Source organism: Anopheles moucheti, chromosome 3 (genome assembly GCF_943734755.1).
Source record: "Anopheles moucheti chromosome 3, idAnoMoucSN_F20_07, whole genome shotgun sequence".
Taxonomy (NCBI): domain Eukaryota; kingdom Metazoa; phylum Arthropoda; class Insecta; order Diptera; family Culicidae; genus Anopheles; species Anopheles moucheti.
The window spans coordinates 16,213,827-16,238,448 of NC_069141.1; the positions used below are offsets into that span (position 1 = coordinate 16,213,827).

At 43.3% G+C, this 24,622-nt stretch overlaps 2 protein-coding genes across 2 annotated transcripts in view; both read right to left on the reverse strand.

Moving 5' to 3' along the window:
* Positions 1-11,736: 11,736 nt before the first annotated feature.
* LOC128303590 (uncharacterized) lies at positions 11,737-13,320 on the reverse strand. The gene is made up of 2 exons (XM_053040585.1): positions 12,394-13,320; positions 11,737-12,317 (listed from the first exon to the last, which is right to left on the reverse strand). Exons 1-2 carry the CDS (start codon positions 13,195-13,197, stop codon positions 12,060-12,062), a joined length of 1,062 nt encoding a protein of 353 aa, XP_052896545.1. The 5' UTR covers positions 13,198-13,320; the 3' UTR covers positions 11,737-12,059.
* A 4,213-nt stretch (positions 13,321-17,533) lies between these two features.
* Positions 17,534-24,622, reverse strand: part of LOC128300978 (uncharacterized) — a 33,805-nt gene continuing 26,716 nt past the window's right edge. Inside the window, exons 3-5 of the mRNA XM_053037256.1 lie at positions 19,974-20,083; positions 19,722-19,868; positions 17,534-19,632 (exon numbers count right to left, since the gene is read on the reverse strand). Of these exons, the coding sequence (XP_052893216.1) occupies positions 18,510-19,632; positions 19,722-19,868; positions 19,974-20,083 (1,380 nt within the window). The 3' untranslated portion in view covers positions 17,534-18,509. The remainder of the gene's footprint in view (positions 19,633-19,721; positions 19,869-19,973; positions 20,084-24,622) is intronic.

Below are 24,622 nucleotides of genomic sequence, written 5' to 3' on the forward strand. Positions count from 1 at the left end.
ATGCAACTTCTGACCACTTTCGTCGTTTTCAGGTAGACTCTAATGTAAAAGGCGCTCTCACCAGCACACTTCACCGTACGTAATACACTGTACCATTTTCGAAGAACATCCCATCGAATGTTCTTTTTAACTCACTTTACCACTTTAATTCGAACCATCACTCTCAACAAACGCACAACTGTGGTGCCCTTTGGGCAGATAAATTTTACATCCACACGCCAAGTGAAATGCACCACACGTAAATAAAGATCACTAAAAATTCAGAGCACTCCGATGCATTCGATGCATTTTCGATGCAATTTACACACACACATACTCTCTATCTGATTTCTAGCAACAGCAATGCCGATCACAGTATGGGTTGGCGCGCGCGGAGTCGTAAATAAACCTTTTCCTCTTATCGAACGCCGAACGTCGAGCCCGATTCGCTGCGATTGAAAATACGCCGCGCACTAGGTCCGGTGTTGGCCCGTTCACGTTTGGCGGTCGAATTAAACGCTACCGAGCTGCTGCCGGCAATGGAGGCGCCAGTCACAATCATGACTTGATGAACCGATTTCCGCGCTCTGTCGCGTTCGGATGTTGCGTGCGGATGAATGTTGCGCATGAACAGTACAGTGATGTGGTTAGGTATGAGTGTAGCGAATGAAATCAGAGTGATTTTTCCATACTTCAATGACGGTTACAGTTAGGTTTCTCAATTCTCAATCAATTCTCAATACATCTGAGATTTATTTATCATTTATTCAACAAAAAGGGATCATCTGAGAACTTTATTTTTTAGTAATAGCATAATTTGTTATTTTCGCAAGAGTAGACCCTGGATAAGGTTTTTACTTAGTTTAGAGAAGGAAATTTATTAAAACGAATATAAATTGTATCTTAAATTAAATTACCTTTAGTTATAAGCAATACAGCTTGGCCGTTCTACTTCAATAACAAAAAAAATATTATTTTGATTTTTAATACCTTGTGATGCTTTTTGATTTAAGTTTAACCACTATATTGGTCTATGAAAGTATAGCTTAAATCTAAAATTTTAGTCAAGAAAAATGCAATTTTCTTACAACTCATATAGCGCAATATCGTGTCTACCATCCCTAAGCTTGGTCATCGACCAGGAATGAACTGAAATCCCAACTTTATTTGATTCTTTCACTAACAAGAATTTGGTTGCGCAACAACTTATATTTGTATCGTCTGGTTCATGCAACACACCGAGCACCGATTGCCGCCCAAAGTGTTGGTATTTACAAATGACGAAGGAATATGGGAACAGATTTTCTCTGGGGAAATTTATATTGAATCAGAGGCAGGAAAATATACTAGTTAAGGAAACATGTGCTCAGAAATGTGTTTAATTTTGTTATGTAAATGATATATGAATATGAAACAGTGTTTGGATTGAAAAATCACTACAAAGAAGATCACAGTCATTTCTAAGATATAAATGCAAAGCAGTATCAACGGAATAACTTGCAGGAAAAAAAAACTTACCAATGCAACCTCAATGCTGCTGACAGGAAGGTGTGTGTGAAGGCGAGTTGTTTTTAATTATCTCCGACACCTTTGGCATCGGTATGGATATGGAATCGTGCCCAAAAGGCCAACGACCATTTGAAAGTGTGACTGTGCTGTAGATGAATCTGTCTTCGACTGAACGTACGGGTTGACATCATTATATCCGGACATACGGACGGGGGTTTTCGGACCTCATCCCGGGAACCGACCAGGGAAGGGTTCATCCGACTGTCGTACCCACCCGAGTTGACGGTTTGGACGAAGAGCGTACAAAGGAAAAGTTATAAACATAGAACACCCAGCGAGTCGGCGCCTTCGGGTTGCGCGACGAGAATTTTCATGAATGAGTACACGCCAGCGTCAGTTGCCCCAGTGACAAACGAACACATTGAATGGGCGATTGAATAGAATGGGCGGTCATGGTCAGCATCCTTCGACTTACCAACCACCACCACAATTATAGTGGGATTCGTTTTCGTGGAAAATACGGTAAAGTTCTATTGATTGGTTGAAAAATACTTCTTTGTGCGAGGTTCGGGCTACCATTATAGTAAAATGTTTGAAAGAAATTTGTCGGTGGCAGCAAACCACATTACAAAAACCATTACCATGAAAAGGACAGCAACAAATAGATGAAGTTAATTTTGGTTGATCGATAATTGGAGCATAATACTTCCATTGCTCGATTGTCGATGTTCACGATGTGACGTCCAATGTGTTTGTATGCGGGGTTTTTTTTTTTATTTTGTTTGATTTATTACGTCGTAGTAGGCAGGGCCGTCATTCATAATTTGTAACGATTTGTGCTTTCCTGATAAAGCTTCGATGTTTCATTTATGCCATTAATATCCTGGCGTCACGATATACCTTTACAATGGTGACTGTTGCATCAAACATGAGCTGTACGAGAACGGGGATATAAGGGCTTAGAAAAGATTCGGCTTTTGTTGATTTAATTTCATGTGCTTGTGTGGGAAAAGAAGTAAAGACTACGCAATAACACCAAAAGAAACGAATTCGCTTCAAATATTCACACCACGCTATATGACCAACGTGAGCAAGGGGAAAAGAGTGAAGCTCACAGAAGTACATTAACTTCTCGTAAACCTAATAAATCTTGATTGATTGATTGTGATAAGCTCCTTCACATGTTCACATGTCTAAAGCTAGTTTCACAAACAGTCCTGTGTTTATCGGATCGAAAGAACCAACAACAAAAGTTGATACGAAAAATCAGCCACAAAATTCATTCGGCACACATCATGATGAGGGTTGACCACTGCAGAACACGCCCTCAGTAAGGGTTATTTATTAGCAAATTAAGTTCCTGTCAGCTCCTCACACCGTACGGAACGATGCTATTTGCATAAATACCATGCAACAAAAGAGGCAAGAAACCCATCCAGAGCTGCCAAGGAGGCGAACTTCATTCTTGATGAGATTCCATAAGCAAAGCTGTGGACACTACACCAAGGCAGACAGACAAGCGGTGCAAAAGAGTATCGCTATTGATTATTATAGCCGGTTGTGAGTGAAAGCTTTCTTTATCCTTCGATGAACGGTGCAGGCTTCTTGGTGATGGGCTGTTTCCTCCTTAAACTAATGGTAACATCACTATCATATTTACCTTCACGAACACACCTCCTGCACACGTACGTTTTACACCTCCATTAGCATGGGTGTGTTTGCGTTGTCAGCATTCGCTAATAGATTCAAATCCCAGTGCAACAGGAGTCCTTTCGGTGCGATTATGTTTGCTTCTCGGGACGATGGAAAATATTACACCTCGCCTGTCCTTCAACGGGGATTGGCTCGGACCGGAATAGGAGTTATCGATTTTATGTAAACGATCACCAGGATGCCCGGCTTAGGAGGGAGGAAATTAAATACAAATAAGCCTGCCCGAAGGTTTGCCGTAGCACTATGAATTAAACAGTGCTGCTTCTTATTAAAGCTGAACGGTTCGTGATTGCTTAATTCCACTCTTCCACATTTACGGTAGTGCTTTGCAGCAACAAACGGGAAGCGAAATGTTGTTACGGGATGGAATATAATTTGGGAAAACGTATCGCAGCAGTTGATGCCAGCTATTTACATGACTAAAGTAGGTTCATTGTGGGGCAGGTTGCAAACTTTCTCCATCCGGTTTGTTGGTTTTGTTGGTGATGTGTTGCTTAATGCATGCATGCCTGAAGTGCAGCACTGGGGCCCGATCCGTAACAAGCTGCTTGTTATGCTAATGACAACATTGCACACAACTTTGTTTTACAACCACTTATTTTATGGGTAAAGATAAAGATTTTTTTAAAGTTTAAAGAATATTTGCAATAATAAAAACCATGTTCGTTAAAAGCTTTTGTAATGTTTCTACATTTACTTTTTCTCGGAGTTTGTGCTCTGAGGAATAGAAGATGAAAATGACTTAAATCGATACACCAAAAATAACAAACATTGCACAGCATAAATAGGCTGTTGTTTAACTTTCAAGTAAAGAGTTTTTAAAAACAGTTTTGGAAACCTCTATTAAAAATCTCTCCAGGAGCTAAGAAGCAATTTATGATATATTTTCTTGATAGCTTGAGAGCTTGGATTTTCCGTTTAATCATGTAGTCCTATTTCAATGAATTTCTAGGATGTTAATGATTGTTGTTCTAACTTGGCAGAAAGGTCTTTAAAAATGTCAGTTTTAACTTGTTTTTGAAAGTGTATAACTATGCATTGCAATAATTCTGCTGTACAATAATTGAAGTCCTTTCAAGTCCTAGTTGTCTAAACAGGATGTCAGGATGCATGATGTTATCCTCTACTGGAAGAGTGACCATAAACGTGTAAAATTAATTACGCAATCTGTGATAAAATATTTCAATATACGCTGCACAATGAAAACAACTGTGCAAACAGGTCCATCCCTAACCTTGTTTTCCAAATCAGCATAATTCACCGTTCGGCTTTGCTTCGATGATGACGTGGATGATTTTGAGTTTTTATATCAATCACTGTCCCGTTTAACCCGTGCCAGATTTCTCTCGGTAAGAGGCATCACGAGATGGCTATTTTTCTGTTACGCTTAAATTGAATTTGTTTCGAGTGGATCCTAGAAAAACATGCTAAAAAGGTGGGCCAAAAATTTACTAACCCCGAAATGATCAAGCTAAAAATAAGCAGCTCAGCCCGAATGGTGGAAGAGGAATGGCTGAGCACCAGCTATTGCACGATCGGTGGATAAAGCATATTACAATATGTACAATTTTTCTTGCCCCGCTTAATGCGCCCAAACCCAACCGAAAACCGGTGGGATAGAGACGGATCCTTAACCTTGAATTTGCTGGCGGCAAAGGTCGGAAAACCCCGGAATGCTGGTGCTGGAGGGGAAAATTATCATATAAATTGTTGTACGGTATGGGGCGTACTTTTTCATTTCATTTTTGACGGTTACCTTTAGGATGTGAAGGAAAGCTTCGCTTGTTTCCATTTTTATCCACCTGCAACGGGGTTGATTTTTTTGTTGTGTTCATTGCCATCCGTGGCTTTACGGCCCGATTGAATCACCGCCATGAGCAGAGCACACTCCACTCGATGGCAATGCCGTGCATCAATTTGGTGGAAGAATAAAATTGTGGGAGAGAAAAAAGAAATCAAAGTGAAAGAAAGACATGCCGAAATTATGAACTTCCACAACTATTCGGTCGTTTTGTGTATGTACATGCATAAGAGTGCGGATGCTTTGAAGCTCCAGTGCCGAATGCGAAGCATACAAGCACTTCGGTGAACAATCGCGAACTTGACATTCATATAACGAGCATTCATACCGTACAGGATGTGTGGAGAAGGACGCTATAAGTTGTGTGAAGTAGTGAAACTTTATCTTACCGCCGTGAAGGAGAGCCAGTTTTTCATGCCACCTTATCGATTCTAGGAGGTTTCCCCCCCTGGCTTTTCCAAGACTTTGCTGACACGCATGCAAATGCTACACTCTAACATTGGCTTTATTGAAATGTGAACTTGAATGTGAAGTATTTGATCTTGCGCTGTGCAATAGTTGGCACATACCCTGCTCGGCGGAACAGTAAACGGTACGAAACTTGCCACGAGAAGTAGGAAAGAAATCGAGCAGTCAAGTATCATCTTGGATAGTGTAACTGAATTTCAGTTCGACTAAAAGTTGAAACCATTTGCATTGATACGATCGACAAAAAGGAACAGTACTCCATGCAGGCAGGAGGATTTTTTTCTATCACGTTGGCTTCCGATCCGTTAAGTCGATTGTGCATTGGAACGCGACCACGTGTTCGAAGGCATCGGTACGTTACCGGCAAGAACGAGCTTAACAAGCTCATCCGAGAGCATTACAACACCACGGATGGTTGTAATTTTGAAGCTAAGAATAAATTCACACCGTACATGCCAACGCCGATCGGTGTGTGCTCACGCTACACGACACGGAAACGCCAACCGGCAAAATGCCTCGAGTAGCGATCACGTTATTCGTAAAATGCGTCATTCTTGTGCAGCAGACGTGCTGTACGTAAAGATGTCTATGGGGCTTTGGGTGTTAAATTATGAACATGCGTTTAGCAAGAAAGATTATTCGAACGGTGCTATGAAACGTGAAAAAGACGGAGTAGTTTATGTTTTTTTTTTATTGTCAAGGCAGAAAAACAATAAACCCATTGTTACCGTGATGGTAACATCCTACGGTTTCATCCTACGACTGCGTGTCAAACCTAATTGTCACATAGAATGTCTTAGATTATTGGGACGGCAAAATAAAACTATAAGTTCAAATAAATGTTCGGAATGTCCTGTAAACAAAAATATATTTATTTACCTATGTAATTTCCATCGTTTTGTCTTTACCTTTTTACCGCTTTTATGGTTTTTACTAGTTTAACATCAACATTTTATTTCTGTTTAAGTTTTTCAATTTTTAGTTTTTGTTTAGTTTATTCATTCTATTTTTATGTATAGTATTTATTTTATAAATGAACACTTTAAACGATAACCTTCTTGTTGTGTTAAAAATTAGATAAAAACCTTAAAAAGGTTCAAAATTTCTGTATTATGTTTGCAAAAAATTTCAATCATAGCAAAATATCGAATAAAACACTAAACCATAAATTATCAAAAAACATTAATAATTATTAATACTCAATGCTGGCGAAACAGCAACAATATTAAATCATGGATGCTGATTTACGTTCCTTCGCTTTTGCGAGTGTGGACGTGTGTGCTAGTGATGTGTCTAACTAACATCGATGCGGTTTATCGGGTACCGAGGATACGCAGTTCATCTATGTCACACTGAATAATGGTCTCATCGATCAAGCAACGGCTCACCAATATGGTGCTTCCTTACCCGAGAACGAGAATCCTTAACCGATTAATCGAGACGCTCGGGTCGGCAATTGCAGGCGGTAGGCATTTGCCCGCGATCTGGACCGTTGGTAATAAATGATGAGTTCATTCGGGCGAAAAATTAAGATCACGGTTTTGCCGGCAGTGTGCAGTAGTTACGCTGAACCGGTGCCTTGCGGTGCGTCTAGACGGTCGCTTAACCCTCGGTTTGATTGAAATTATGAAAGTTATTTTGTTATTATTTTGCCGGTGGTGTTAGCTCGGCTTTGCTTGCTGAATGTTTTGCCCTAATAACGTCGTTACATGATAAAAAAAACAACCCATTTTCTTAGTTATTCTGAACGATGCTTATTTAATATGAATTTAACATCATTCATGCATTAATTTACACTAATCAAACACGCTTTACTACTTAGCTAAGCAACAAAGGTAACGAAATGAAGTTCGTTCAACTGAGTAAAATCTTTGAAATGTGTAATTAAAATTTCCTTCTATCATATATTGCTCAAGCGATATACAATTTATTATGCTTTAATGTTTACTTCGAAAAGTTCCTTTATGCAACAACAAAGGAAATGTTAAAGTCGAGCCTAACTTTGATTAAAGCAAAGCAATGGCTAATTGGCATTCCTTCTACGCGGTTCACTGTGATCCACGAAAATCATCCTACCGCTTCTTATCTCTGCAAATCAAGCATGAGAAAAATGATGAGCCAAGCCCAAAACTTCAACAAAGCAACCCAACCGAACTATGCTCGGTTACGCCTGGGTGTGTTTGCGCTATTTTGAGAAACTTACCACGCGTTGCAATTTATCAAATTTTCCTTCCCGTTTTCGCTACCACACCACCACCAATTCGCGATTGATGAATATGGGGTGCTTTTCCTACTTTTGTTTAGGCGTTAAGCTGGCAAAACGTAAGTGTGAAAGAAAATCACGATTACGCTCAGTTATTTCTGTATCTCGAGTTCCCGTTTGCGGGAAAAGCAACTTGATCATGATGCTATTTCCCGCCACAAAGTTCTGCTGTACTCGGAGGTTTTCTTTTCCTATTTTCTTCAAGTGGATGCTGCTTGCAACAACAAAAAAAACAGCACCAAAAAACACACCTGCCGCCAGAAAGATGACGAAAAAGGATAAAAAAGTATGTTTTCCTTTCCACAAGGAGCTTCCAAGCGCTAGCGCTAACCAATTTATGGCTGGAGCCGCCGGAGTGCTAAAAATAATCAAACTTCTACTCAATTTAGCGAGCGAACAGATGAATCAGTGACGCTTGATTGCGTGTGGTACCGGTTAATGTGGCACGTACCGACGCCAGTGTGTACCGGTCGGCTGCGGTTTTTGCGTGTCGGCGAACGGCACAGCGTGAGATGAAGTGATTTGCAGGTTGTCACTTTGTCTGTTTAATTTTGTCAAACTGTTTTATTTTGGCGCGTTTGAGCAAGTGTGACAGGTTTGATGGGTATTGGACGGTAATGTGCCGGTGTGCCGAAGGCATACTGCTTCTGCTGCGTGGAGTAGCTTCCGTGTGCGTTTCTTGTACCGGAAGTGCGGAAGTTGATGATGGAATGTATTGATAGGATGCCGTATAATAGATATGTTTTCCGAAAGCACTGTACTTGAATGGAACAACATGGCAGCATATTTCGGGAAGGTAAATTAAGTATTATTTATAGAGAAGATAGCAATATTGTTCAATTTATCGCTTTTGCTTGTACAAACAATCCTTACCCCTTGTAGAGTGCTTGTAGAGAAGCTTGAACTTCTTAAACGCCTAAAAGTATGCAAGCCGCATTACACAAAGAAAAGCTTTGGCGTATTCGAGCGAGCCATTTTCTCCTTTCTTTGCATTTTCTCCGCTATGCTGACAAATTCAATTAATGTTAGTTGGTTTTTAATAATTATCCTACATGTGTTCTTGATTTACATATCAAATACGTTGCTGAAGGGTAGCTCAATGTGTTAATATAATGAAATAAAAATTTATTTAAGAAATGCACCCCTTTTTGACGTAGTGATTTTGATTACAAACCAGTTGCTGAAATGAAGTTGTAGTTCCAAACATTCGTATTCACTATGTTTATAGCAAACAAATGGCCGATTGGGTTGAAACAGTCATCAGCAGGATGGTCAATATATTAATTGAATCAAGCACCTTTCTCGATGTGCATAATATTCATAGCAGCAGAAACGACCAAGATTTCCCAAATGGTTTATGCATGAGGAAATATATAATTCATGCAATCACATCAACCATCAACCCTCATCAATGTGCTACTGACAAGCGTTTTTTTAAATACAGCAGTGGGCAATAAAATCTAACATTGCTTTAAAGGTTTTTATACTAAAGACAAGGAACAGATTGAAAATTCAAGCTATGGTCAACTTTTTACCACCCTACATACCCTTTAAAGCATATTCAACACGTAGACTGGAGGAGATGTTTTTTTTTAAAGAAGGGTATTTTTCGGGTTTTGTGGCTTCCGGGTGGAATGTTGGCTACTGTATAATAATCTAACCCGTGCGTCCTTTTTCCACAACACTTGACAGGAATTGATGGCTGATGGGTGTATTCCAAATCTAAGTTCCCGAAATTCTTCACTCGGATGAGTTTGTTTTGGATTGACCACCGATTGTGTAGTCCTCCAGGAAACCCAACACCTACCGCCCCGAAAGATGTCGATGGTAATGCTGTCTGTGAGATTATAGACAAAGAAATGTACTGTTTTTGATCGGCGACGACGCCGTTTCCTGTCAGCACAACGTCGACAGCACAGAACGCTATAAAGCGGCTTCTAAAGCACATCAAACTAACATGTGCTGTAGGGGTTCATTTGTCTTTGTTTTATTATTGTGAGTTACAAAAAACACGTCCTTTGCCTTCGCAACAGCAACCGAAGAAGATCAAAAAACAGTGACTAGAAAAGTGGAGTTTTGTTCCGAAAAGCATAAAACACATGACAGCGTAGCGGCACACAGGAAGCGAACCTTAAACGACAGTACCGCTCGTACGAGGCTGACATCTGAGCACGTGCTCCGAACGAAGAATGGTACGGGAGGGACCAAGGAACTTGGGATTGGAAGAAAAAAAGGATTGAAGAATAATACGCATGCAGTGGATGAGCGGATGAACAAAACAACTCATCTCACGCACTGAACTGCATCGCATTACGGAATCTGTTCCCGGAATCCGTTCAAGTGAGTAAGGATAACCTTGTATTTGTACGCTTTCCCTCCTGCAAAGACACACGGAGAAGAAGAAAAAACACACCCCTGCCAGATCCACGGCACTTAATCGACGATTATGGAAACTATGAAGCCGACCAGGAGCCTCAGTGAACGCCAACACAACCATCCTGACTTAATCTGCATATTTGTGCTGTTGCATCCCTTGGTACGAATGCAGACCCGCTCAAGGGATGCGATGGAAAATGTGAATGAAAAGGCGGACAGCACGGGAAGCAACAAGAAAATACTCTTACAAAAACATGACACGCCTTCGCAGTGCCGGACAACGGACGGCGAGGAGAAGGGCGATGCATTAGAGAAAAATGTAAAACACTGTCTGAATGAAAACAGTAAAAGTAAAACGTGTTGTAAGGAAAGGCAATACGACACAACTGAAGCTACCGGGAGGCTCATTCTTCATGCGGAACAACAAATCACAGTACCGGCCAAGAGGTTGTTTTGTCTGTAAAGTAGTTCATTTAGTCCTTAGCAAACACTTTTTCCAGGCAAGCTCTGCTATAACCGGGCTGTTAGTTACGCGCAATATACTAACGCTGCTCATGCAGAAGAAGTTTTTGCAGCAAACTTTTCAGAAATTGGCAGCGATCCCTTTAACGTGGCAGCACCGAGTTAGCTGCCTAATCGTTCGTGAAGTTCATTTGCCACCAATCTCTTCGTCCTGCTTGAGACACACTTGGATGTCGGATATCGGGTTAAGGCATCTCATGCTTTTTTTTTAAAGCGTTTAAAGCCTTTGTACTCTTGAATCTGCTATGCTAATGGAATGCCATCCCGTAGAGATAGTTTCTCTTTAAGGATATCTGGTCGAGCTAGTCGATTTGAGCTATTAAGAAATGTACAGAAGGATAGGATCTCTAATGAAAGATATTAACGTCTGGGATAAATTACTAGAATTTCATTGAAGATTTTTCAGAATTTCTTGGAAAAGTTTAGTTTCATATCAATTGAATGTATGCATAATGCCAGCTTTTTTAAGATATGGTTTAAAATCATCTAAATGAGCCATATTTTTTGTTCTTAGAATCACATACTTTTGAATACTCTGGCTGGTCATTTTTTACATTTCTTGATTTGCATGCCTTACCGAAGCAGCCTGTTCGGTAGTTGGATAAATGGGATTTGTAGCATCTTGGGTATATTTAGAAAGTCATTTCATTTCAAGAATAAAGATCAAGATCATTTAAATTTGTAGAATATCTTAAATATCTCAACCTCAATCGCACATATCTCATCCCATGGTCTCAATCCTCGGAGTTTAGGCTAATGCAGGTCGGAGGTTGTTAATCAAATCTCACCTTCATCAACCATCGTGTCACATAGGCCTTATTCTGCCCATCTTCTTGATAAAACCTGTATATGATATTATTCTGTAAAATTGAAGTATCTCATCTATTGACTTAATTTCCTTACACCTCTCTTATGTTCTGTCTGTTACCTTGTACATACATTTCTAATACTTAGTGGTCTTCGTTGTACGTGATATTGCACACAGAATACACAAACGTCCATCGTTGATATGGTCGACATATTCATATCAGTCATGTTTAATTTCCACCACGTTACGGCTGCCAAATATCTCCGAAGTTACGTAAAGTTGCCAACCAGCGAACGTTCTTTCCAGCGAGTCACCACAACAGCGCAATCATTCAAACGAGAGGTATCTTATCTGACTTTATATTTACGGCCGTACAGTCAATCGGACCCCTCATTTCAGGTGTGTCTCAATGTACGTCTCTTTCGTGCAGGGCTTGTTCATTGGCCCTCTAAGCAACGATTTCACGTCAACTTGCACGTTTTTTGTTGGTGCCTAACGATGGTCCCGCGCATCACATCGGATCGGTAACCACTGTTCCGACCACAGCGCTCTCGATGCGTTTCCACGACAACGGAATATGGTTAACGAACTCGCAACGCGATCGCGGGATGTGCAGGCAACTAGCTCCCGAGCAAATCGCGGTACGGCTTCATGAGCCTCAGCAGCGTGGTCAGCGGGAACTGACGCGTTGCATCCCCACCGAGTTTGGCGAGAAAGTCTGCCAACGTGGCGTGGTAATGATGCAGCAAACTATCCATATGGTCCCGCCGGAACTGTTCCCCGGCAGAGATGAAGAAGAAGTAGCACAGATCCAGGATGGGTGAAGCGTACCGGGATGATTGCCAGTCAGTCAATATAACCCCCGTTGCCACGTTGTTCTGTAAACGATAAACGTTATCATGCGTTTTGGGGGGAAAACGTTACAAGTGCTCGAGCGGCTTATCGATTGCTTACCTCATTATGCGAGTAGATAAGATTATTGATCCAGCAATCTCCGTGCGTGACCACACAGTACGGTTCTGCAGTGGCCGGATCGCAACACTTCTTGAGACTTTCGAACACAGCATCCTTCACCGCGGTGATACGCTCCTGTTCCGTCTCGAACCGGGTTTTCATGGTGGTGAGTGCGCGATCGAACGACTCCTTCATAAGTGTGATCAAACCGCTGTCCTGCTCCCCGGCGACCACACCGGCCTGCTTGTACTGATCAAACGCTTCCGGGCGCTGTTCCTTCATCGCGAACGATAGCGCATGCAATCGGCCGAGCTGCTGCATCACCAGACGCGTATGTTCCAGATTGATCGGTTCCAGCTTGTCCCAGTCCCACGTCTCGAACGCTTCGTTGTACTCCAGCATGATCAACGCCTCCGGTTCCGGTTTGTCCGTGTTGCAGTGTGCCAGATAGCATTTCGGTGTCGCGTAAAACCCTTCACCAGACTCCTCCGGCACCCCTTTCTCCGCCTGGAACTCGTAGAACCCGTGCAACGTTTCGCGGTAGAAGAAGCACTCACGCTTGAACAACTCCAGCGAACGTTTGTCATCGTTTGGCGGCACCTTGCACCACAGCGTAAACTCCCGGTCGTCTCCATTGATGATGGCCTTGAACACGAAGCTCACGTACCCGTCACACTCGAGGCGCGTCTCCTCGTCAAAATCCACCGAAAACAGATCCGGCGTAAAGCCCTGCTCGACCGCGATCCGTCGGATCGCCTCGTACACGTAATCGTTAAACATGGGTGTTATCTTCCGGCTGGCCATGATTAGGGGCGCTTGGTTGGAGTATCACTGGGACAGAATCAATTGCTTCACTTCACTGTCTATGTTGCAGGAGATGGCGTTGCCCTTACCGAGCAATCGTTGTTGATTGAATTGACACAATCAGTGGCCCCGAGGGTGGTTTAAATAGGGCCGGTGCGCCATCTTCAAAGTGTTTGTTCCAGTGCGCAGCGTTAGACTGAATGGTAGTTGTGCGATGGAATTCGCGCATTCGCGGGAGCAAATCAGAGAGACAAAGAGAGAGAGAGAGAGAGAGCTCCAAATCTCCGCGGAATGCGTGTGCGTTCGCGGGTTTATCTTATCTCCCGGTTGCGTGTTGTAGCTCACTCATCAATTGATCGAGCGTTCTTGGGTTGATGCAAAAGTTGCAAAGCAATATAAAACATGTCTATTAATGTGTGAAGAAGGAGTAAAGTATTATTATTCAAAAATAATTGTATTATATAAACTAAAGACTCTACAACGCTGGTAAGCTATTGGTGCCTTAAAATAATAATTTTATTACTAGACAAGAAGTCGCCGGCTAAAATGGATGAGCATTTCTAGACACCCCAACGACTGTACCTGTAATTGTGACACGCAATGAAACAATTCAACCTGGAGGCGATTTTCGGGAGAGATGTGTACACAGTAATATTGTGCAATAGAGAGCCAACCTTTCCTAACAAGCTGCAATCAATATTGGGCAAATTGGCGAAACTGACCAAAAAAGGCAATGACTCTCGATCGCTAAATTTAGCTACACCATATCTTCTGCTTGCCAATCACAACTCCACCGATGGAGGAATCTCCACCCACCCACCTCCATTATGTCCCAAAGCAGCTGAATCATCTGCACGCCACGATAAACGTTTCCATCCGACGGATCCGAGCGGAAATCGTAAAGGATCGTGAGAATACTAACAGTGCGCCGGGGAAAATTAATTGCCAAACAAAACACCGACTCTCGCCGGTTGTAAATGTGTTTTCCGCCCTATCCGGACAAGCGGACCGAGCACCAATCTCACCAACCCGGCGGATTATATTTGTTTTTATGGTACCGATTTACATAATTCTCCATTCCAATGCTTACAAACATGGCGTGAAATGCTGCACTGCTCAGTCCGGTGTAACATGCACACTCGGCTGGTACACAATGAAGGTGATACATTTTTAATCCTTATTTCTCATTTCCGGTTCTTACCCGGCGTCCATGGCACCACCCTGATACTGACGGGTAGGGTTCGCGTCATTTTACTGCCCACCCTCTGCGCCGACGACACCTCTCCTCCATCAACGGGACCGTCCGATTGTTGTGAGGATTTTCATTTAAATGTTTTGTTATTAAATTATCGTGTTTATAAAGTCCCTGCAGTCGGTGAGGATCAGCTCACGAATGCATCCTTCCACCGTACCAGCACGGTGGTCCACAGCAGGATCACGCGGCATGTGTTTATTATTTACACAACGCCGAAGAACGCGGAGCGACCAGCGACCATTTGTTTGTTTCAAACCAACAAAACGTTATGCTTTTGCTGCTGCAGTTACAATCGGGAATGTGATGTGATGTGTGTTAAGCATGATGTGGAATTGAATATGAGCCAGGTTATGTTGTACCGTGACTTGCATTTTACTGTTCGGATTATCCCACCATGGTGGGATATAATACCACATCACATTCTACAGGAAACAATTCTAGACGATTGAAATGATTGGATAATAGGATTATTGCTGATTGCAAAGGGAAATATTGAATTGAGATTTATGATAAATTGTACTTTATTTCAAGACCTCGTAGCGATACTAGCACAAGATAAGTATGTAAGTAAGGCTGAGCTGTAATATGTTCAATGATTTCACCACACGCTCCTCGTTGTTACGTTGTATAGTTTGATGAAGCTATCATTTATTGTCTTCTGGCAAACATATTAATGTCCTGAAATCAGGATCGGATCCTCTTCTTTCTTCTGAGTGCCTTGAAAGAGACAACATTTTTATTGTCTAAAATTTTCAAGACTCCACACCAAATTCAATGACAATTCTCCATTCTAAATCCTTTCGATAGAATCCTTATTTTGAAAGTTCCACATCAATCCATCTTCTATGTTAATGTAGAAGGGATTATTTATGCGCCTCTGTTTTTTAGGAATTCGATACACGCTACAGAGATCAATTCTTGTAACAGATATTTCAATCACTGTATGTATCACTGTTGACTTGACATTCTTAATTAACAATGTCGAAAGCATTAACTTATATCCTGCTACAGAATAATTTAGAAAAATTAATTCATTCAATAACAAATTGAATCACAGGATAATATCGATTCTCATTATAACAATGCTAATTGAAATGTAAATAAATTGAATAACAGACACGACAGAAAATGTATTGATTGATGAATCAAAAGCTTTAGTGAGCTATTCAGATGAGCGATGAAAAATATTAACGCTTAACAAAGCAACCATAAAAATTTAAAATGCACAGATTAATGCTCTTCTGACGGTACTAAAATTATCCCAAAAGGCCTACGTAGTGTCAATACTACACCAAAACCAATTCTACAAAAACAAACACCAACATAGCCTCGTCAAAAACCTCCCCCCGGAATTCGCTCACAACGCAAAGCACACATAAAATTCTTCCAAAGCCATCACCGAAACGCTCGCCAAAGTTTGTGAGACATACCAAAGCCGAATGTGTCGGAAAATGCATATTACACCGACCTTGTTACATTATTTACCTTAAAACGAGCGCCAGAGTGCTCGATACACTCGAGAAGTTCTTGTACCGTCGGTGCAAGTTTCCTTGCAGGGCAATCTGTACCCAAACATCCGGGGCTGTTCTCAAGCACCCAGACGACAACAACTTCTGCATTAAACAGTTTCCTTCAGCGAGCATAAACCATCGCCACCACTTTAGTCTGTGGATCGGATGGGAAAAGTTTCCGATGCCTTATTGCACGGCTTCGTACCGTGGTTGGTGGATGATCTCTTGAAACAGCACACAGAGATCCGCAAGCTGTTGCGAGCGCAAATGCAAATCCAATGTCCGACCCCGTTTTGGTTGCAAATGACTACCACTCGGTTCGTTTGCTACCTTCCTTAAGAACACCGTTGTCGTTGCGGTAAGTTTCGACAACGGAAACGAGTATCTCAGGCAAGAAAATGCATCGGATCAAGTTTATGAGCTCGTGGAAGGAATCCTGTTGATAACTTTGGATTCTTCCGATAGTCAATCGCGGTAATCGTCCGTGGTGCAGCATGGTGTAGCCTTACACGCTAGCAGCAAGTGCACGCGAGAAGCGCTGAAAATGAAACTATCGGGATACAACCTGCGCAGGAACCGCTGGTTAGCGGTTTTGATGGCGTAAATTTGAATATAATTATTCCCCCATCAGTGCACCCTCTTGAGATTCAAATCAGCGACCGTTGTTAGGTTTGAAGAGTTAACGACACCGGGATAGAGAACGCTGTACGTCAAGAGACCCATGTCCTACTTAAACACCCGGTAAACTAATTGGTCCAAGGGTAGCAGAGCCACTTGAACGCACCGGTTCGGTTGATGGTTCGGTTGCTGGTTTCCATTTTTCATCGACATAACATCAAGCAAGTGTCACCGGGAAAAGCGAAGGCTGGAAAACCCCTTTTTTGCGTTCGGATTGGACCACGTGTTGCCGAACGGTTTTGGGTTTATGTTTTGAAAACAACTGCACCACTTGTGGGAACGAAATGTAGGATGTGTAGCTTGTTTACTGTCTTTTTTGAGAGATTTATAGACACACATGTTATTAGACGAACCTTAACGGGCGTGCAACGTTTTGCGAAAGTTGTGAAACTTTTCTTTTGAAAATCATTCAACTCAAATATTATAATTCTTTTAATGAGTTACATAAAATGTCAACCCATTATTATTAAATATATCAATAAAATAAAAATGATTCACAGTGATGAAGTGGAAGTGATGGAGTAATGGAGAAATAAGAAAAATATTAAATGACCACGGCAAGACTATGAAGAATATGTTCCATAGTACCCCAAGAAGCTGCTAAGACGACGATAAGGCTTCAAATCTTTCAACTCCATGATTTATCAACCTAGGACCTTTACGAGCCTTAGAAAGCATAACAAAAGCAAGCGAGAAATATCAATGAATTTCTTCAATCCTTTGAAAGGCTTCATTTTCCAATTCCATCTTTCTTTACTTTGAGTTCCAACTAAATGAAGTTATTGATGGAGTTTGTAATGAATCAATTAAAAAGAAAAGTGTTATTAAGTCGTTCTTTCGTTCATTTTGGCAAACTAAAAAAGTGGAAACATTTTAAACAATTTCTGGCTTTATAATATCTCTACTTTATATTTCAGTTGATAACTTACTTACGAGTTAATAAAAATACATCTGATAGACACGTGTAAAGAGTTGGGGGGAGATAAAATATATCGATAGCGTAAGAGAGTAAAAGGGATTCATACACATGTAGCTGCTGTTTATAGACATATAGTTCCAATACAGTGTATACAAGTTTATATTGCTTCGTTCGCTAAACTTTAAGCACTAGCTAAATGTACGGTAGCGTAGAGAAAGAAGGAGAAAATAGTAATAATTCCAGCATACGGACAAAGGCAACAAGCGCTCTCATAAACACTCATCTACCCTCTACCGTCTGTTTCAGATGATAAAAGTACTTTTCATTTGGTATTTCTATAGTTTCTCGGCAACGATCGAACGGACTACGGAGTGTAGTAGTCGCCCGTCGCCGTACGCGTTTTTTAAGGCTTTGGCTAATGGTGCATATGATTTGTAAACTGCGCGTATGCTCAAGGGTTCGTGTCTTAAAACAATTTCCTTACGTTAGCTAGCTGATTAAAAACTCTTTGGCATGCAGCACAACAACATCGATGTTCACTTCCACCCAATTCCACACCAGGATTGGGGCATTCGTTACATTCGTTTCTCCATGAACCAGGGTGTGTATGTGTGTGCCTTCTGGCTCCTATTTGGCTTCCTACAGGCTCGCTTCCCAACCCAATCTACCTGGTAATCTGTACAGTGTTTGGATTCTGTTTCGGTGCCCACACAAACTACGAAATAGGATTCATTCCGATTGTCTCTACACGATGCCGGATAAGGCACTTTTAACGCTTCCGCTCGCTCGACGGCAGCCTCCAAATTCTTTCCGCCTTCCCCGTGTGGATGATTCTGCTTTGTTTTACGATTACAGCTAAGACTAGGATGATAGCAGCATTACAAACACTCGCCAACATGTTCCTGTGCCCGAAAGACGATTCGTATTGTGCGGGCCTCGGCACCGGCGTCTAAATGTAGACAAAGTTACCGACACCCTTTGCCGGGTCCGTGTTAACCATCTCCTTCAACAGGGCGCTACTCCGCGCCGTGCCGCTCTCGGTGGGGCCCGTTTTCACGCCGCTACGAATGTCTGCCAGCTTTTTGTCAATCCCAAGTGCCGAAAACGACTGACTGACGGTACGAATTTCACGTATGTTGTACACGGGATTGTACGACGGGGCGGCCAGCGTGGAGGCAGGCAACAACGCCGGTCGGCTAAGTGCCGCCAGCATGGTGGACGATTTGGCCGGCCGGGGTGGTGGCTGCTGGTGCTGGGCACTATTTTTACTCTTCACTTCTGGCGGTGCTTGGTGGCAGGGGCTCGCGTTCGTTACACTGCTCGCGCTATCGATGGTCGGCTTTTCCGGCTCCTCGAAGGACGAGTCGGACGAAAGGGAGGAAAAGGACGAACAGGACGATGAGGACGATTCGGTCGAGTCAGCCGAATCGGTCGAGGTGGCCGAATCGTCGAGCGACGCAGGACAGAAGGTACTACTCTCCTTAAGCCGCAGACTCTTCGCCTCAGCCGGCAGATCGTTCAGCGAGCTCAACCCATCCACAATGTCCGAGATGAAGGTGTTGGTGGGCGTACCGGTGGGCCCGAGCGAAAAACTGCCCGAATGAAGCGACAACCGATGATGATGGTGGTGGTGGTGCTGTGGCTGCTGATGATGCAGATGATGGTGGTGTATGCCCGCTGCCGGTAGCTGTACGTTCGCGGAGTCCAGGGACGTGTTGAGGATAAAGTGTTTCGATTCGGCAATGGTGGCGAGCAGCTGACGGCGACGCGGGTAGTTTGGATTACGGCGTACGAGAAAATGCATAATCTCGCCCTTTTGCTGGCGCTGCAGCTGTGTCTTCAGGGGCAGATCGTCCGGGTGCAGTTTGCGCTGATACTCCTGGCCGGGGCACACCTCGTACAGGGAAAATTGTTCCACCGGTTCGATCGAGTTGTAGCAGGAGAGTAGCAGCGACAGCAGCTCGTCTGAGGTTGTCTCCTCCGAGATGAGTAGCGACTTGTACTGGGAGTTGGGCTGTAGCGCTGAGGTGTGTACCCGTATTAGACCACCCGGTTTTTGCTGGAGACAAAACCTGCCGAAAGGAGATGAGGATGGAAACGGTTAATCACGTGAGTTCCGATGGAACATTGGCACATTCGTGTGTGGTTTTTCCATTCGTACCTGGAGTCACCCTTGGGATGGCAGGCCTGTAATAGCGCTGGTCGTGCTTCGTCGTCTAACTCGAGCACGGATTTCACACCCGGCCGACGTACAGTGACTTCCATCGTGAGGTAAAACAACCGCGGATCTCGATGGCGCATTTTGCATCTGAAATAATGAAACCAGAATCCAATATTAGCTAACTGAAGATAGAAAGAACCCAAAGCTAGGACTTGTATGAAGAGGTATTTTTAAAAGGGAAATTGAGCCTACCTTCGAAGAACCTGCTGTACGACACTCTTGCTGGTGGCATCATACGAGATGCCGAGCGTTTTGTACTCGATGTCCTGCCGCAGGCAAGCCGTGTAGATTTTGATGGTCGTCTGTGGATGAAAACAGCGAGAGGAAAACAATTGATTAAATCGTGTCGCTCGATAACGCAACTTAAGCGTGTCTAACACGGAAATAGATGTTAAAAATTGTATCACCATCCCGACTTGTAAGCCCCCGAAGTAATGTTTTTGCCGAGTTTTCGCTTTATCTTACCCATCGCCCCTGCTTTAATGACCTTTCCGCGTACGAACGAGGAACAGGCTTGTGAACTTTATGGCCAACTGGTTCAATATTGATCCCCGAATGTGACCACCAAAAAGGGCATTAATCTCGATTCGCAGGTAACAACTGCCAGCAAACCTTTTACACACCAAACAGAGGTCCTAATCCCTTTCTGGCCGCACGAATCTCGTTTTGCGAAAAGGGCAAAGGGCAACATCAAAGGTACCGGGGGGTATGCTTAACGCGTTTGGGGCGCCTTCATTAGGGGGTTTTTTCCCTGTTGGGATTGTGGCATTACGATCGGGAGAGTTTCAACCGATCGGGAAGGTTCGAGAAGGATTTAATTTGCCACCGCCGACAACCTTTACGGATTTCTACCGAAGCTGTTCCCCGCTTGAGGGAGCGAAAGTCGTAATAAATCGTTAAAAAGGTGGATATAGCAAGGGTGATGACTGGGATGATAAAATTTAAGGCGCATTTAATGCTATAAAAGAGCCAAACGTATTGTTTAAAATCTGGTCTGCTGGATAAATCAGTTTTGCTCATAATTCGATATCGGCGTGTGTCTGATGGCATCAGCGAAGGGATTTATAGCAGATGTAGTAACACCTTTGCGATGATTCATAAAGATTTAATGGACCGGAATGAAGGGAAAATCGAATTAAATTGTGACCATTTCCAATGTTTGATGAAAGGTAATGTACCTTTCCTATCATGAAGCTGTCGAAGTTATTAAATCAAATCAAAACTTTAAGCTTTTCGATAGTATTATGCCCAATCATGGAATTACTTCATTAATTCAGTCAACACAATACGTCATAACAATAGTATCAGCAATTAAACCATCCTCCCAACATTCTCTTTAGCTATTTGTTCGATGACTGTTTTTTTCACATCGCCTGGCCGATTGTTTGCAAACATGGCCAACAAAACTTTCCCAAACTATTTTCCGGCGCTTTTTCTTCGCCACATATATTCAAATGATATCCTGGTCGAAAGAAAGCAGTTCCCACGATACATCCACTCCTGCAGTGTCTTATCACACGGTAACAAAAAGAAACTCCTCAAAATAAACAAAACAGCGTTACAAAAAAGACAGTTTTCTCAAACATCGTTCAAGCGCTGCTCACTGCCAGCTTTGCACTTTTCAACACAAACGGACACCCAGCAGTGAGTTATACGCGCGTGATAAGCTCAAGGTGGGTGCGCGCGCGCTCACACGGCGCTGCGCAAATCTTCACACATTTACCAGCTCGCGTGAAGATCAAGCATGATCATCCGCGTAGAGAAAAATGCGCGTTGCACCAGTTTCCCCCTCCGACACCAAGATGGGTGAAAGCGCGGGAAATGCCACCCTCTCGGTACGTACGATCATCGAACTCGAGCAGGAGCAGGCATCGCGTGCCGCCGGTGTGCGTGATTGGTGGTGCGATTGTGATGCGCTTGCCATGAAACAAAACCCCAACGAGCGGAATGGAAAAGAAAACAAAAAACGAATGCTGGTGTGCTTTTCTTTCTTGCGCAGTGCGTGCGGTTTTACGTAAAGACACCGTTTGCACCGTCGAACTGCGGCGGTTTCTTACCCTGTGATGGGTGCGGGTGCCGTGCCGAGCAGTGGCAGCACGATGCAATTCCGTAATTTATTGTCACAATAATCGCGCACCCATTACATTCCATTCCGAACGTTCCGACTGTGACTCTCGGTGTGTGTGTGTGTGTGTGTGTGCATCATCCAAGAAAAACAATAGACTAACCGAACGACAGAAAATAAGCACACCGGCACGGTTGCGAACGGGAACAGGAAGGTTCGACTAAAGCCCGCAAGGGAAAAGCTCGATTTTAATTAGACAAATTTCCCCGGTGGCTATTCGGTTGGTGGCAAAAGGGAAGCAGCGAGCAATAGGTGAAAGAGACCCCCCAGTGCCAGTGGGAAATAATTGTTTCCAACACTTGAGAGGGCCTTTTAAGACCTTCGGTGTCATACCAAAACCTCACGGACACTTTCACCCTTCAAGGCCAACTGGATGAAAATTGACATCATTCTCTTTCTTTCTCTCTCTCTCTCGCTCTCGCTCTTCACATCGGTGTGGATCATCATTCACATAAAATTTTCGCACCATTTCGACGTATCTAGGAAGCGGTGGGAATGCGTCCCAGATGCCCTCGAGTAGAAGACACTCTGGGGCCGTCGCATCTTGAAGAACGCGTGCCATTTTCCGCCAGAGTGGCAGAGCGTACGACAAAAACAATGTTGCACCCGTTGACGATGAGCTTGCTTGTAGGGTTTTCCAAGAATCTTAAAGCCCCACGAAGGAAGGGCTCGTCAATTAGAGTAGCAAACAAAAAGGGACAAACCTGCATCCTTAGTTAGTGCGTGTGGGTGCACCTTCCTTTCCAAGCGTATGCTTGGCCGCACATCTTCGAATGCTGGAATGCTTTCAGATAGACGACTACTTGACTTGGCGAGATTCACGCTGTTGACGTTTTCTTTATTTTTCTATTTTGACAACGAACGCGAATTCGCGATGTTGTCGAGTCGAGTTAGCATTGATGGCAACAGTCGGGTACTTTTGTATCGCGAAAGCACAAAGCGTTTCGAAGGATTTTGTAAGAAATAACAAATAACTCACAACCACTCATCACCATCAGCATTATGAGCGTGGCAGCACAATTCCCTTTTACACGCCAGTTACACAAATGAGCATCCAGCAACAGGGCGCCCCGGCAGGGAATATTCCCAACACTCGTCTCGTTCTTCCAACTCCACGCGACCAAAAAACCACAACAAAGCCCATCGCTTTGCACAGAACACCATCGATGCGAACCGAACACGGTTCACGCATCCTTTTCGATTTAATTTCCATTTTCCAAGCGAATGCGCCACATTCTGGCTGCCTAACGGATGTCGTGGGAGGGAAAAATAATATTTTACTTCTCGTTTTTTCCCCTTTTTTCCCCCGTCATGGTGCCGCTGTGGGCTGAGGCACAATAAAGAGCTTCAAGACTTCGCCACGCGTTCCGTGGCGTGATTGAATCACGCAAAACATGCAAGGTGGGTTATGGGAAGTGCCGCAACCGTGCCACGGCCTCTCCCATTGGAGGGAGGGGGGTGGGGGGATTTCTTTTGCCTTTCCGCCGGCCAAAAAGTGATAACCCGAATAGATAGGAGCTGGGTAAAGCATATTTGTGCTTCTTCCTTTTTTTTTATTTAAAACGAAAGAATTGTTTGGAACAGCTTGTGCAGCATCGCATACCACCTTCGGGCGTCAAGCATGGAGGAATTCGATCGGGTAAAAGCATGCAATATAAAGAATCGAAATAAAAAAAACTTTTTCCGGGCAGCATATGAAACTAGGCTTAGAATTTAAGGGCAAAAGAAATGAAATTTGTAAAATACCTTAATAGGCATTTTCAAAAGATGTGCTCAACTTTGCCGAATGTATCATTTTATTACCTTCTTTATAGTTACACACATCGGGTCTATTCAACCGGAGTACATCGCTCGTGAAAACTTTAAGTTTGAAGCCCTTCAACAAACTAAAAGTAAGCGCAAAAGGGCGAGGCAGTAAAATGTAATGCGTATCAAAGTAACGAGTTTTTCTTCCCACCAATTGCCATTGTAGCGAGACTTTGGGGAGCCATGCGGCACATAAACCCTTATCGAAATCACCACGACCCCGCTCCGCAGCTGAACGTGCCCGTGGTGACAGGAAAATCCGGAATATGAAAACAAATGTATCCGAGAGGGTTCGCTGTTTCGCGAAGTGGAAAAAAAACAGGCTCCATACAATCACATACTCATTCCAGCTAAAGTTTAAACCCTCAACGGTTTGCCCGCGGCTTCATTCGCGCGAGGAAACCTTTAGCCCGCGTTCAGGAACTCTGCCGTCAAGAGCTTCTTGATTGATTTTACACCTTCGGCTGCGCGTTTCCTTGCGGGGTGCTGGGAAGTGGTCGTAAGCGTAGCTAAATAAATCTCCCACCAGTGCTGGTTTTAGGATTTATTTCATTTGTTTTCTCTTAGACGGATCACACACACACACGCGCGATAGCCGTAAATTTTTACACCCACCGTAAACTGATGTTTCTCGGTGCGATGTTCATGTCCATGGAAAATGTCACCCGAAACGGCACAACGGGGATTTATTGATGTGCAACACTGAAACACGATCAAACCGATCGATCTTTCGCGGACGTATTGTTTTTTTTGGATGGGGAAGAACAACGCGATGGGAACCGGAATTAATGTGGGTCGTGGTTCGAACTTTTCTGCTTGCAAGTAAGTAGTAAGCCTGAGTCGAATAAAATATAAGTTCCGGATGCCTAACAAACAAGGAATCCCGAAGCATTCCGAACTTTACGCTAAG

Excerpts from the sequence above, each read along its gene's own strand:
- LOC128303590 (XM_053040585.1), bottom strand. The coding sequence starts at position 13,197 with ATGGCCAGCCGGAAGATAACACCCATGTTTAACGATTACGTGTACGAG. Across the intron at positions 12,318-12,393 it reads TTATCTACTCGCATAATGAG|AACAACGTGGCAACGGGGGT; the intron begins GTAAGCAATCGA and ends TATCGTTTACAG.